At 37.3% G+C, this 16,130-nt stretch overlaps 1 protein-coding gene across 5 annotated transcripts in view; it reads right to left on the bottom strand.

Moving 5' to 3' along the window:
• Positions 1-16,130, bottom strand: part of NOL4 (nucleolar protein 4) — a 192,449-nt gene that overhangs the window by 29,856 nt on the left and 146,463 nt on the right. For 2 of the 5 annotated variants that reach the window (XM_054191577.1, XM_054191578.1), the window contains exons 8-9: positions 15,468-15,659; positions 3,143-3,256 (exon numbers count right to left, since the gene is read on the bottom strand). The exons of 1 other annotated variant lie outside the window; for it this stretch is intronic. In XM_054191577.1, the coding sequence (XP_054047552.1) occupies positions 3,143-3,256; positions 15,468-15,659 (306 nt within the window). The remainder of the gene's footprint in view (positions 1-3,142; positions 3,257-15,467; positions 15,660-16,130) is intronic. 2 more of the 5 variants (XM_054191579.1, XM_054191581.1) reach the window with 1 other exon arrangement.

Here is a 16,130-nt window from a genome sequence, read left to right as displayed (position 1 = left end):
GCGTACACAGCTCACTCCTTTGGCTACCCAAAACCTCTGCATGCTATGGTAGCCCTGCAATGACATTACCCACTGAAATGGAGGTCAAATTGCTAAAACATGGACTGAGTCCAGGAGACAACCCAGTCCACTGGCTTCGCAGTCATATGTGACCACTACTCTCCTATCTACGAATACAATAATGAATACTCAAAGGTCCAGATTCCTGAGTAGTACAAAAAACAACGAATTATTTTACTGAAGTACGGACTTTCATTAGGGATGTACGTGCAACATCCTCAGAAATTCCTGCTCAGGGACCATGTTGTACCAGGGAGAGGAGCCGAAGTGGAGAAGCGGAGGAAAGAGCATAAACAAGACAAGAAAAGGAGTGCAGGAAGCTGCACTGTCTTAGCTTCAGGATTGGGCATAACACCTATTGTGTTCTTAATACATTCACATTTTACGGGTAATATTCTGGAAAAGGTGGCGGTGGGGATGCAAATTACATCTCACTTTGAGGCAGATCACTCCTCTGGAGAATAAAAGACAAACCTACACTGTGCTGCATGCAAGAATAAAGCAGCTTTAATGCATCTAAATTCCTCTGAAGGGAAGAGCTGAATGAGTGCTCTTACCAGATCCTCTTAACAATCTATTTTCCAGGACTATCTAATGCTCGTCCTCCATTAGAAGATCTCTTGTTATCATTCATGAAGTGCTGATTTTCATTATCCGAATCTTATTTCCCCTTTCCTCCTCCCAAATTTCCACTGAAGGGTCCTCAAAGCCTGAGTCCACCCATTGGTATAATGCCCAATTCTGGAAATTTACGTTTAAAAAGAAAAATTAGAGACACGTTAACAAGAAAACAAGGCTCTTTTTTTTTTTTTTTAGGCCTATGGAACAGTAAAACCAACATGCTGAACTAAACTTTTTCAGCCTTATTCTATTTAAGAAAAAAATCCAATGAAAATATTTAATTTTGGATATATGTAAGAAAAGTGAAGGAAATTTAAAAGTAAGTAAAAGGAAAAAATAGGAAGAGGAGAAGCACAGAGCCCTTTTACCTATAAGGCACTTTCCCTGGATGTAAGCATACAGGTCGACTTTCTACCTCAGCATAAGAACTGAGCACAGTAGTGTGTGTTAAACACCCCACTTGGAAATATTCTGGAATGCTTTGCTCTCAGTCTACTTTGTTAATGTCACATACTTGGAATAAATAATTAAATTTCAATGGAACTGGGACTAGAACCAAGGTTTTCTACTTCTCAAATGACTTAACTATTCCTCCCTGCAGGGTAAATTTCTCACTGTAAGTTTTGTGAAGTTATCTAACACACATTCCAATAATTTTTTCCAGCCAAAACTATTCAGCAAATCTATCCTGGATTCATGAATAGTTTTGCAAGCACTACATCAACCCAGCTAATTTACTGCTTGCTGAATCAAATGGCTGGTGCTATTCGCAACTGTCTTCACAATGTTCCCAGACCTCACTGCCAAAAAGAGGGCAGAGCTGAAGGAAGCAGAACCCAACACTGGTTCTTCATAGGCAGCTTTGCTACTTTAACACCACAATTGCAATTAAGGTAATCAGTTTGCAGCCATTCTGCCTATAGATTTTTAATTCTGTAATGAAAAATAAAGAAATGCCTCGCCCCTCAATAATAACTGTTATTGGAGGCCTTCTGTGATAGTAATACCACAAATAAATGAAAAAAAATCCTATTAATACGCTTTTTGCATTCTGTCTACAGTTTTTAAATTGTTTTTGCTTCAACAGCTCTCAAGCTCCCTGGACAGTATTATGGGATTCTCATTTAAAACACCCAAAAACTCTGCCTCACCCTGGCTGGACCAGGGAATTGACCCACTCGTTTTGTGCACTTTCTTGGGCATTTACTTATGAAAGTAACTGATGTTTGCACAAGTCATTTCTAGTTCTCCTTGGGGTAAGCACATCGATTTTGTAGCTTTTTTTTTTTTAAATTGTTACCGAAAAATCAGAGAACAAATGAGAGAATATAAAACCTGCACAATCTGCATGAGCACTGCTTCTAAACTGAGCCAAACTTAACATTACAGTGCTTTGACATCCCATGTGATTTGTAAATCTTAAGGCAAATGTACCACAATAATGAAAATACTAGCAAAAAACATAACAGCAAAAAGAAATAGCAATATCCACTCTCAGATCCTAAACTATCAATGTATCAATAGTAGTAGGAATCCTTTATTATGTTAGGGCACGACCTGAAAGAACTCAATGGACTATTTACAGAAGGAAAATGTTGTTTTAAAAAATGTTCCTTTCCACGAAAAAAAGTTCATTTGCAATGACAGAGGCATATTTTGCAACAGCTGAGATATTACTAAAATTTGACTTTGTGATAATCACGAAGGGAAATAGAGCATAATAGTCTTTGCAACAAGAATGTTAGACATTCACTGTATTTGTGTAACTGGAGCAACTAAATAATCAAAGCCTGGAATGAGCTACCAGTTTGATTTTAAAAAATTGAAAGAAAACATGCAATTCTCAGCAAATTAAAAATAATAAAATCCTAACATGCACTATAATAGGTGAATAATCACGTATGAAAAAATAAAATAAATATTGATATGAGCTTTAAAAACTCACTGATAAGTTAATTGACAGCATTTTGCTATATATCATAATAACTTTTCTGTTTCAGGCAAATAGGTATTTTCAGAAACTTACACTATTTCGCCTTACATTTACAAATGCATACACATTTTGAAAGAGAATATGTGCACAGATAAACACACTGACTCATGGATACATGCACCATTTCTCTTATTTATGTAAATTATATATACCGTATGTTCTGTTCCCTTTAATTCCAGTATGCAAATTACACATTATGCCCTCAAAATCTACAACCGTTAAAAACCAAATATATAGCTTTACCCAGCTGGACATTATAAATATACTAGACACCCTCATACAGCTGATGTAAATATAGACAAAGACATGCGTGTGTATTCATTTAAAGAACCACAGCTTTTGTATTTTGTATTCTTGCTAGCAAGAAACATATAAGGGATTGCAACACCCTTCTGCATGGCATCCTATGTAAATGAGTCCAGTGCATTTATAAATATGGATGTGGTAGACCCCCAAACAACACAGTACCTGCTGTCTATCCAACCGCATCCTTTTTGCAGCATTTCTGCTTTCACTCTCACAGGCGGAAGCCAGGATACTCTCTGCAACTGCTGAAGTAAGGTGTGAGGGAATAGGTCGTGACTATGAGAGAAAAAAAGAAACACAGAAATTATTTCTAGCGTAATCCACGATATCCTTTTTCAAAGCACACAATACCATCACCTAGGCAGGAAAGTCCGCTTATTGAAATGTAGTTTATACCAACAAAACAGGGAAATGGAACTTGTAAAGATGAAAAATGAAACTAGTTAGATGTTAAATCTGCAGCTGATCCATAGATCCATGAGAAGCCCTTTCCCCCCACAGCTCTATTGTCCAGCGTGTTTAGTCTGGCTCATTAAGCTGTACTTTGAACAGACAGTGGCATATTCTCTGTGTTCCAGCAGCACCCTGGCCGTCTGATTCTTGTTAAGAAAACTGAAAGGCTTTTTATCCTGTACAGCATGTGACAGAGATGAGTAGTGGTTTTTTATAGTCGTAAAAAAACAAAACAAAAAACCCCAAGTGATAGGGTTGAAACATCACTCAAAACATAACAGATTGTCAGAACATTTCAGAGCAGTCTCAATCTGTAGTATATGAATATTTGCATTCCTTGCTGCAACATGACTGATGTGATTAAAATGACTTTAAAAAAAAATCTGTTTTTCTTTTGATAAAGCCAGCCTTCCAACAATGTAGATACTTTGTGGTTCAACAAGATATGGTTCATTTTTTTCTGATTCAAAACGTTCCATTACTAATTTCATAGCATTCACATGTTTTAGGTTAAAGGTGCAATGAATCCCAAAAAAATATGGGAATGCTAAAATCCGTTGCTGGTTACGAACTCCAACACGGTCTTCCCTACCAGTTCATTAAGAAGAATGTTTACACACCTTTTTTTTTTCTCCTAATTACACACAAAACAATCTTTCTGAAAGATCAAGCTCACAATAAAACTAATCTTCTTCATTAACATACAAAGACATACCTGAACTACCAAGGAAATAAAGAAAATGGGGATAATAACACAGATACTGATATATATAAAAAACCATTCCAGAGACCGCAATTTATTGAACTGGTTCTGAACTTCCATAAATTTTCAAAGCTTCGTTGAACTGAAAAGTACTATGTAAATTTATATCTACTGAGTAACTGGCTGCATGGGGGGGAGGGGGGAGGGCTGGGGTGGTTTTTTTTCTTTTGTTTGGGGTTTTGTTGTTGTTGGGTTTTAGTTTGGTGAGCTTGTTTGTTTGCTTGTTTTAAAGTTACACCTTCTGACTCCTAAAAGCATAAATATGAACCTGCTATGAAATGTCACTGAGTTTTGGAAGCAAGTTTTGAAGTATTCCCTTCAGTTCTTAGACAACCTTAGAACAGATTCATTATATTGGTTCAACTGATTTTATGGTTTTCATAACATTTCAGAAACTGAGGAGCCAACCATTACTAATATTACATTTTTACCTTTAAAAATTAAAGTCCATTTATTGCAGAATGCCGATTTTTTATCTGACGCTGTACTTTCTCAAATGCAGGGGACCACAGTCTGTCTGGGGACCAGAAGCTGAACTAGCTTTTAGAAATAGACAGGGATTTATGGGTCTCCCTCACGAGTGCAATAGACTTATTTCTCCCCATTCATCCAAGAGCAAGCTCTCCAGCACCAGTGTAACAGCTGCGTAAGAAACACAATCGGAGGCTGCAATACTACAATACAATATACTTGGATTGATTGGACAAAACAAACTACTGAAATTCTTTCCAGCTTGCACAACAATGCATTCCCATGCACTTTTGAAAAACAAATCTGTCTAAGAGATGAGGGACACTGATGTTAAACCCTGGTTTCATTACAGAAGTTAACAGGACAGTACAAGCAGACACCTTCCTCTAAGCTCCAGAGGAAGTAATAAGCCTTTGCAGAAGGTTTTCGCTGACAAAGCATTATATTTATTATTCTGGCTCCCTAGAATGGTGATGTTACCCTGAATGTGTTATTGCATCACTTACCCACACCAGATCCCACCCCCCTCAGTATTTAGTGGCCAAGTATCTCTCTACGTGCCAGTTTTACTTATGTTCAAGGTACATTGACTACGTTGGCTAAATGGAAGTCCCAGTGTGGTCCTCTAGCAGCGGCCACACAATGATGTTCTTGAAAAATAGTGAGTAAACTACTGCTCAACTCCTCCAGCTCAGGTCTTTAGTTAGAGCTATAACCATACCTATACATCCATGGATTTTTAGAAGGTGACACATAAGCCAAAAAATTAATGTTCTGAACAAAAAATAAAATGAACCCAAGTTCCTCTAGCTTCTTTGTTTATGGGAGAGAATAGGTTTATTGAAGTGTTTTATAAAATAAAAAATAAAGAGTTACCATAAAAATCAAGCAGTCACGTGCTTTTCTCTGAAAAGGAGTGCAGTGGTTATGTGTTCATTGTTGAAATATTGAACTCAAAATTAGTACCTGCAAAAATGAAGAAATCTCCAGGTAATGGAGTAACTTACTCTTGAAATATGCATTAACCCACAATTTCTCTCACTCATCACTGCATCTGGCTGTTGATATGTTCATGTCAAGAACTATCTAGAGTGAACCTTAGGGAGAATGTAGTGAATGCACGGTTGAGTGACCTGGGGAGTAGAATACTAGAACAAAGCACAGGAGAAAAATCATCTGATTAAGGTTCAGGTTCTATCAGCTTTACTCAGGCAGAGCACTAGCTTGGCATTGACTGAGAAGACGAACACAGTCCTCCGTCACTAGCAGCAGAGCTGTTAAAAAAATTTTCTGTTTCATGAAATGCTATATCTGTGAAATGTCAAAAAGATGAATTTTGAAAAGCCTTGCCTAAGAGGAAAAAAATGCTTTGAAATAACCACTTTTTAAAAGATGTTTTTAAATAAACTGAATTAATAGCCCCATCTTCTAAGCTCAGAGGCCCCTTCTGGCTTAGCTTAAGTTCATCATCTTCTATACTTCTGATTATTCGTGATCTGTGTCATGACTACCAGCTATAAAACCATGTCTGGAAGGAGCTCAAGCATCCCAGTCCTTGTGGGGTTCTGAACATTTCTCAACTTCCTGTGCGAGGGAGAGACACAAAGGCCTTGGGACACATGGCAAAAGCAACATCATTCCATTCTGTAGAGGGGAGCCTGCAGATCTCAGCCAAACCAATGTTTTTGAGGTTCCCAGGATCCCTTCTGCAGATCTGAGAGCTAAGTGCTGGCTCCTGCATGTTTGGGACTACAGCAGGAAATGTGGGAGCCAAGAAGTCCTTATTTCCAAGGGCTCCCAGGCTCCCCCCACAATCCCTGGATCCACAGCCTGACCACTAGGCTACTAGGAAACCAGGTTTCATTTTAGTGGAGTATGTCAAAACAGAAAACCTTTGACAAACTAACACTTCTTAAGGTTAAAAAAAAAAAAAAAAAGACTATAAAAAAATTCCTGACCAGCTTTTTAACTGGCAGAATGCACCTACTGTTGTTTGGTACATAACATTCACAGCCCCAGTCTGGTGTTTCTTTCACTTCACAGCAATGTAAAGAAGGAAATAACTATACTGGAACTACCCATGTGTAAAACAACAGAAAATAAGCAAGCCTCCAACCTTCAGTCCACCAAAACAAGCGATTCACGTGGCAAAATTAGAAGGCAGGATTACATTTTTGTTGTTTTGAAACAATGACAGATAGAAAAAAGGCATGTGAAAATTTTATAGTAACTTTCAGGTGAAGAGATGAATAAAACTTAGAGGGAATCTGGTAAACAACTTAATATGGACCTTCTGAAAAGACTATATGCTTCTGTCCATCACACAGCAGCAGTATACAAAATTCCTTTGTATTTACTTGGAAACACAACACTGCTTGTGACTGCACTAGAACAGCCCCACGTTTTGAACGTACAGCATTCTTTGCTTTTGTACATCTCTTCAGCTGACACACAACTAACGTTCAGCCTCTAACATGACATAGAATGCCCTGGCTTGCGGTAAAACAGAACCAATTTTCTTTTCAGCCTAAACCACTACATAGGCAAAGAGCATTTTGACAAAAGGTGTAAAGGAAACCTGCTGGATTTCATGCACATGCGCATGCCTCTGGTTTTAACATCTTTTGAAGGGACTGACATTCAGGAAGTGGTTGAAATTCCCTCATTAGCCTAAGGGAGATGACCAACCACCTCCAGTCCTCTCATATTTGAAACTGCATTTCAAGACAGTTTAAACCTGATTCTTGAGACCACCATAGAGCCTGTAGATGACAATGACCACGACAAAGCAACAAGCACACTTAATCACCATATTGGACAGGAACATTTGCATCTTTTTCAGGGAAATTTTTGTGCAAACTTACATGAAGACTTCATACACTCATCCCTTGTGTACAAATTTGTGTGCAAATTATTGACAGATATACTTTTGCAGACTTCTTAACAAAAAATCAAATTAGCCGATACTTCTCTGTAGTTAAATAACTGTTGGCCTCCTTTAAAGAACATTAAAGCTAATGAAGACCCTTCCATGGCTTTGGTGGTCTTTAGATTGTCTCTCAACAATCAAAGCGCCTTACAACAAGCCTTTCTGGAGTTATGGAGCAGTCCTGCAAGGTTGGTGATTTTTTAGTAACTGAAATCAGAAATCCTTGGCCCAGATTCTCTAGAAATTAGCTCTATTAGTATAATCTCTGATTCCTTAACATAAAAGAGACTAGCACTTTCAAAATGCTGTAGAGTACCCATTTGCAATACAGAAACTGTATACAGTATCATCGGGTCTTTTGTTTAAAGTGAGGTATCTTCATGGGAAACGTAAAATACCCTTTCTGTCATGTTCACACAATCCCCGTATTTGTATAAGGAATCTAAAAAACTGCTGCATTCTAATTTTGAATGTATATTTTTGGTTTAAATCTACCAATTATTCATACAATGGATGGATTGTATTTCAGTCTAAACCACTAGGAGCAGTATATCCATCAAAACCAAACTTGCAATCTGATGCATGTGCTGTCCTCCTGTGGCTAGAGATCCGTTGTCTCTAAAGTTACTAACCTGGCATTTTTTGTGAGACCCAGTATTTCATACAGAAGCTTGATCTAGGTACTTTCACACATGTTACACCAGTCTGACTCAGTTCTGAAAAAATACAGCTATCTATTATGTCAGATAATGGACACACAAGCACACCTACTAAAATGCCTTTAACTTTATAACCTGTACATTTGTGTGTAGATACTACGTTCTAGTTTAGGCCAATTAACATTAAAAATGAGATCTTTCAGTATAAGACAGTTGCAAGCACATAAACATACAATTTACTTCATTTTGCTCATAGAGACCCTAATATGAACTCTAATATAAATGTATGAATGAGAAAATATTTTAGTTTTACTCAAACTTGAAAAAAAAAGAAGTTCCAAATTTTCCAAAGTGATGGGGCATCCGAAGGTGAAGATGAATGCCTAAGATGCCTCAGTGACAGTAACTGAGTTTTTCCAGAGGTACCACTAAACACTTCTTTGCATGTTGGGCTCCTAACAACACGATACCCCCTAGTGCTCTTCTGCATGTCAGCTTTTTCCTCAGGTATCGTTAAGACCAGGTCATTTCCAAAATGAAACATTGCAATTATGCCACAACTCTTTCAAAATAACTTATTAAGATCTAACACAATGTGTTGAAATCCTCAACATATTTATAACAGCATGCCACACCTAAATAGCATTTTTTCCACAGAAAACATCCAAAAATACTTTACAAGACAGGGTACACATTATCTTCAAATGGGATTTTTACTGAGTGTAATGCAGTGAAATGTATGACACAGAACTGTCCTACACTGCACAGTTACAAAGGATTCAGAAACCTTTCCACAGAGTATTTTTAAATTTACAGACTGAAGTACAGTACTGCACTCTATTGGATGTCCTTTTGTAACTGTTAGTTAGTACAGAATAGGGAAATATGAACAACTGGACTGGCATTTTAATGCCTGTAGCACAGCATTTCAGACTGGCTTTTGATATATTTTGCTTGCAGTCTTGTGATAAATGCTGAATTGTAACACCTACTAAGGAATTCAAAGAAACAGCTAGAAATATTTTCTTAAATGGCAGAAGAGGCTTTTTAAAATGTTCAGGGATGCTCACATCACTTTTTTAAGTTTTCAGCTTTAAAGTACATTTAATTGAAACATTGCATGTTGCACCTTGATTATGACAGCACCTAAATATGTCCAGATATATCTTAACATATCCATATTCCCATCTAAATGTTAAGCAAGTGACACACTCCAATCAACCACCGTTCTGCTGCCGCTGCCACTGCCGTGCCTACATACAGGGCTAAGTCCGAGAGCAGTTTCAGTGGGGCTAGTGTAAATTTTAAATAACTTATGTGAACAACAGAAAGAAGATCTGTCTGAATTTATCCACCTAAAACTCAAGTATTTTGTCTAAACTAGTCATCTAGGCTTCTTGATTGTTTCATTCAGACAGGTATCTCCAGAAGTTGATTCTTCAGACAGCTGTGGATGAAATTTCTCTGGATTGGTTCATCCAAGTGCTCCACTGATTGCTAAGGGAGCCGACGTCACCTAATTTCTCTAGCAAACTTAGGTAAGAATACCTCTATCCCAAACTTATCTGGAATTTCAGAGTGACAGAGGACCCCGTGAATCGTCACACTGAACTAATTGCTTCTGAATTAGGTGAGGATTGGATTAGACACTCCAACAGCAAACAGTTTACTAGCAAAACTCCTGAGGACTAGGCAAAAATAAGTCTGATTTAAAATTATTTCCTGTTTCACCTAAACTAATACACTGAACTGGCTTCCCTACTCTTAACTACTGGAACAAATCAGCTAATCAAGTAATATTGCAGCAGAGGTCTTGATCTAAGTCAGAATCACAGCATAAGAAAAACTGACATATTTACCACTTTTTTTTTTCCTGATTTCTAGCTTACAAGTAATCAGAGTGAATATTCTTTTACACCAGTTTTTTGTTGGTGTGGTTTTTTTTTTCTCTTTAAAAGCCATGGGGTTTTTTTTCCATGTCCGAACTTATTGCCATTTTGGAGGCGTTTGTTTTTCTTCTGCATTCAATAAAAAAGTGAAACAAATATCAAAATTGCATTCCTATCTTTTCCTCTCTCACAGAATGTAAAAGGCTAATTACTATCGGGTTGCTGGGTATTTTTCATTTTTTAGTTTTCATTCTTTCTCCAAATATCATGCCTTTTTCAAAGCTAACTTCTTCAAGGTTACTGGAAAAAGTGTAACTCCCTCTGCCACTCACTTTTCCAAAATTGCCTACACTTGCAAAAGTTACTGAGAAGCAAAAGGTATCTATCTGAGACAGATTTAAAAGGCAGTTCTGTAAAATCACATCAGTATTCACTTAACTGTTCTGTGGGGAAAAAGAATATCTAAGAGCCTTAGGGAAATTGTTTCTAGACATTTTTTTAAGGATATGGGAGACCTACTGCAAAAAGTCAAAGCTTGTCAGAGAGTAGCTTTGCCCTTTTTCAACCAGGTTGCCCATCAGGCTTACACAAGCTAACCGCTGTCTAAGAGGGGTGAGATTCTTAGAAAGGAAAGTGACCAGTCACCAGAATTTGGGGTACAGTACAAAGCCACAACTCTATTAGTATTTGTAGATCTTCATGTAAATGTTCTTGTAATAGTTTTCTTGATGCTTCCCCGCTTATTAATCAAGATTAGGCATGCATCCCTAGATCCACAGACCCTCATCTTCCCGAAAATGTTTATGACCTTTCCAGCCATAAAAGGCCTGGAGGACTGAAAAGCTGTATGGCTGCGAGAGCAGCTGGACTATTCAGTACTAAATTCAGTAAATAACGAAAGCTTCCTTTCTCTAAAGCTAAAACTTAAAAACAGAGGCTACATATCTATCCCAAGAAATCTTAATAAGGCAGATTTCAGAAAACACACCCTCTTCCAAAAACCAGTCCCCGCCACAGCTGTTCAAGCACAATATAGAAGTGCTCCAAGCCACTAGACACATTTAAAACACCTCGATCAACATGTGCACAGTTGCAAATCGTTAAAACACCTCTTACAGCCAATTGGCACAACCAAATGACAGAAGCAGTGAAAGATACAGAGCTCGGTTATTTGTTACTGAGGCTGGCGATAGGACAAAAGGAGCTGGGATGAACAACACTGGGATCTGAGGAACCACCTTCAGGCATAGTGTGACTTTTCCTCTCTGACACACCGGAACTTGTCTCCAGACAATTAAAAGCATTTATGACTAGCCTTTTCTCTCCAATACTTTGCTCTTTGATATTATTGCTTTTATTAGAGTAGTGCCAAGGAAGGAGGGTTTCCTTTTGCTTAAACAAAAGGAAGAATCTCTCTGTGAATGAAAGTTTAAGACATTGCTCTTGCATTGGGACGCACATAGAAAAAATGGCATAACTCAAAAAGATACTGTAAGATGCAGTTTCAAACTGAATGCAGTGAAACCAATGACAGGAGTTCATGAAGATGGGAGGAAGCAGACAGTAGTAAGAAAATGTAATTATTAAGTCAATTCAAGCCCGTTTGATCATTTCTAACATTTAAAATTTTTCTAGACTATAACTGAATAAATAGATAGCGCGTGTCCTCAGCAGCAGTCTACTATCTTTTTTTAATTGGCAGTTTTCTATAGATACGGAAGCTGGGACAAGTTAGTGTTACAAAACAACAAGTTTTTGGTTTGGTTTGGTTTGGTTTTTTTTCTATAGATACCGAAGCTGCAACAAGTTAGTGTTACAAAATCACAAGTTAGTGTCACAAAAATGTTACTGAAACCAGGCATCTGACCATTTCAGGGAGAAAATTCCTCTTGTATCACATATGTAGGTCACAAAACAATATACGTAAAGGAATTCTCATTAATATCAGTCCTTGACAGAGAGGCAATAATACAATTTTTTCTGTTGCTTATGGGCTAATGAAGAAAAAAAAAAAAGAACATGTTTAAGAACATCAAGAACTAAGAAGTTCACAAAGTGCTACAGCATAGCACATGTTGGGACACAACATAGAGATCCCAACCAAAAGCCGGTGATTTCAGGACTTCACTAACTTCCCTCCCAATGAAAGATTTTGAGCAAGATCATAGAATTTAGTAAGAAAACATTGACAACAGTCCGTAAGCAAGAGACAATGGGAGGAGAAAAACAATCTTACAATTCATGAGAAAAACTTTGACAGTGCTTTGTTGAGGAATATGCTTCTGTCAGAATGAAAATGAAAGCGGCACAATTACAAGCTGAACAGTCAAACGAGGAAATTATTTCCAGTGAAGAAAGGGAACTCCTCAAAGGAATATTTGTAACAAGAAGCTACGCAAGCTGCCTTGAAGTCCATGGACAACTATCTGTTATAAGTAGAAGCACAATAAGCATAAGCAATCTCTTAAAAAAATTAATACTAAGAAACACATTAATTAACAACATGAACACTCATGAGACTGAGTCTTTCCCATTGCCTCAGAGCTAGAATTGGGCTGTTATGCGGCAAGAACTGTCGTTTGGATTACAGATGGCAAGTAACTGACAGAAGCAGGCTTCAGGCATGTTTTTTCATCTTTGCCATGCAGTCTTACACTAATTTAACTTAGTGTTTACATTTTCTCTTCACTTTACAATATGATGCTGTAGATAGCTGCACTGTTCCACACACAGTCTGAACTGTCATATGCCATATATGAAATTATTCTCTTTTTCCCTTGCAACTAGATGCTCAAAATGTAGCATTTTGAACCCGAACAAAATGAAAAACTGGTATTTAATATGTCTATAACAAAAGACATCTGCTGTGGAGATTATTATCTGACATCCTATTTAATGTAACAACAGTAGCACTATTGCTCCTGAGGAGATCATTATCCTGTTTTCCTATATTTGAGGGTAGCACCTGATTCAAACCAACACCGACATGTCCTTTCATGATTGTTTTGAACAAATGTTATTATCTGGACAAAGTGTTTCTTTGCCACTGTCAAAATGGTAAGTACATTTAAAATAATCATACAGTCAAGTGCTTCTGCCCATGGTAGAATTTTTAAAAACTGCTTATAATCAGGAGATGCTGATACAGTAATTTAGAAATGAGAAAATAATTAAAACCAGCAAATGGATACGTATTATGTCTCAGAAATACTAAAGACATAAACATAAAACACCACTTATTCTCTTAGGAAGTTAATGGGAGCTCCTCCAAAGACTTTGGATAGTATTTGGCTCATTTTCCTACCTGCAAACAAGGAAGCAGGACAGATTTCCCTTCAGGCCCAGGAGGGCTAAAATCTTTGGCATGAGCTCCAGTGCCTTGTCACTTCCATTCACGGGCAAAGTCCATATTTTGGAGGGTAATTTGTTTTTTTTAAAAAGAAATAAAGCCCATCATAAACTGTCGCCGAACATTATAAAAATAGAGAATATTTCTAAACTCTAAAGGTTGCCCACTTGGACCATGTTCCTGAGAATCTCCGCTCCTTTTCCCCTCTCAGGGATAAATTTGATCCTTCAACCTTTATTCATATGAAAGTAACATTTGCAAATGTGCACTGAAGTCAAGCCAACCTAGCTCATATGGGTCAGACTGTAAGCCCTTTATTCATATTGCAAAACAGTTGCGCAAGTCTTTCAGATGACAAAAAAATGAGCCAGTTTACATAACTGCTCATCAATGTGAATAATGACAGTAATGAGGCCACAAATTGGAACAGTGAGTAGACTTGCTCGCATCGGCTAATTTTTTAAGTATTTTCAATTGAAAGTACAGCAAAATATAAATATTTGGCATCGTGAAAGCTGAACTTGATGTTGCTGTATTATTTTCAGCCACAGTGAGTAGATGCAATTTGATGCTACTTCGTGGATTGTAGAAAATATTTACTTTCTGGTTTTCCTTCTTTTATTTTGGAAGGCTGTATAATCTGACATGTACACCACCAGTCAATCTTTGGCACTTTTATCTGTACAGATGTCCTTTATTGTACCTGTCTCTCTTCATCTGCATTTCCGTTGTCAAGAAACAGTGTTATCCCAATGTTTCAAATAATAAAACCATGCAGTTGATTAGAATCACAAACATGTAAAAAAAATTTTCATCTTTGCTTTTTGTGTTATCCAGTAGTGGTCTTACCCTACAAATAGGTATGATATTTTGTTCTGAAAACTGTCAGCTAACATCTTAAACAACATATGGAAATCATAAGTATTCTGCAGAGATTGCAGGAAAGAGAAAGACAGAGAGAAAGAGAGAAACAGTAAAATTCAATCATCTCCAGTAATTTTTTAATGTAATCAATGGGTTTGCAGGTGATTAATTAAAAAAAAATAATGATATGTTTAATCACTAAATGATATCTACTTGCAATGATGAAGTGATTTTATTGTCATCTAAAGGCCAGAGAGATAGCCAAAACACATCAAGCATAAGGTGTGTAGCTACCTAGTTTCCTCCGCCTTTTCTTGGTTTTGGAAATACAAAACTTTTATAGAGATAACGAAGCTGCCAATTAATGACAAGACTTATTATTCACCCATTCTTGTGCTACTGAGTAATATTAAAATATTAATGTCTGAAAACACTGACAGTTGTACACCATCATAACGTTCACGGGTTTTGGTTCAATTACAATTACTAAACCGTTGGGATGCTTGAACTGTAAGCCTCATGTCCGTGTTTTAAAACCATTTAATGTGTTTTGCACACACATATATCAACTGAAAGATTTCAAAGGAGTAACTTTTACTGATAACTAGTAGGCTAAAATGTACAAGAAAAAACCATTGCCAGTGTGACGTTACTACACTGGGCATTTGCTTGGGTATAGCATTTGTCTGGCAGGATCTAATTTTTACAGGACTCACAGAAATCCAGTTAGCAGAGGCATTCTAAAGAAAGATGCATCTTACTGCAAGACTCTTCCAGGCAAAAATCTCTGACTGTAACCTAAAGTAGGACATAAGTCACTATATATGCCATCATTTAGCTTCCCTCCTTATGCCTTGCTTTGTTCCTCTTTTCCTATATGTCAATACTAGTTCATCTTGTGAACTCTAGTGTCTCAAAACATTTTTAAACCAGTGAACAAAGGAAATAAATTCAGGAAGAATGAAAAAGGGAAAAAGAAACCTCTGACCTGGTATTACCAAAAAAATAAACAAACAAAAAAAGGACACTAAGATGAAAACAAAATAGTGCCATGGATTTACATATGGGGTTTTGATGGAAACTAGGGCTGGGTTTTAAATCAAAACTCACCATCTCAAAACCACTTCTTTTCATCCGCCTGCAGGACTTGAGGTAAGTACGTATGCGTTTTCTGGCACGCTCTTGATACTCAGGGAATTGTCGCCTGCATGAGTCAATGATAGCCTGGATCTTTTCTTTGGGCTGCTTAGAGATTGGGACCATTCGGTCCAAGTTTTCATCTACAAACAGCCTGACAAACATCTGTTGGCAAGAGGGAGACAGAGGAGATGGGTTTGGAGGGCGGCTCTCTTCTCTTCCTAGCTTCCTGTCTTGATTACTGATAGGAAGACATTTTTTCTATCCACTGAAGAGCTTTGTAATGGGAAGCCAGAAATATTAAGCAAACAGTTCTTTAAAGGGTAATTTTGGGGCGGGTGATTAAAAAAAAAAAAAAAGACAAGAAAAGAATAGTCTATAGGATACAGAACTTGTGAGATAAACCAGAACAGACTGTGAAAATAGGCACTACTTAAGTTTTATTATTAACAATAAGCTGTGATTGCTAATCATTTTATTGAACTGACTCTCATTTTTTCTTCGTTTGAACAATTGGTTGTGTTTTCATGCATAATTACACACATTGGGAAAGCAATAGAGAACAGCTGACCACTGGAATGGTCTCCTGATAAACTAGCTACAGCCCCTTTCCATTCAATGGGTGAACATGCACAT

The sequence above is a fragment of the Rissa tridactyla genome, chromosome 2 (genome assembly GCF_028500815.1).
Source record: "Rissa tridactyla isolate bRisTri1 chromosome 2, bRisTri1.patW.cur.20221130, whole genome shotgun sequence".
In the NCBI taxonomy this organism is placed as follows: Eukaryota; Metazoa; Chordata; class Aves; order Charadriiformes; family Laridae; genus Rissa; species Rissa tridactyla.
This window is presented reverse-complemented; position numbering and strand designations above follow the sequence as displayed.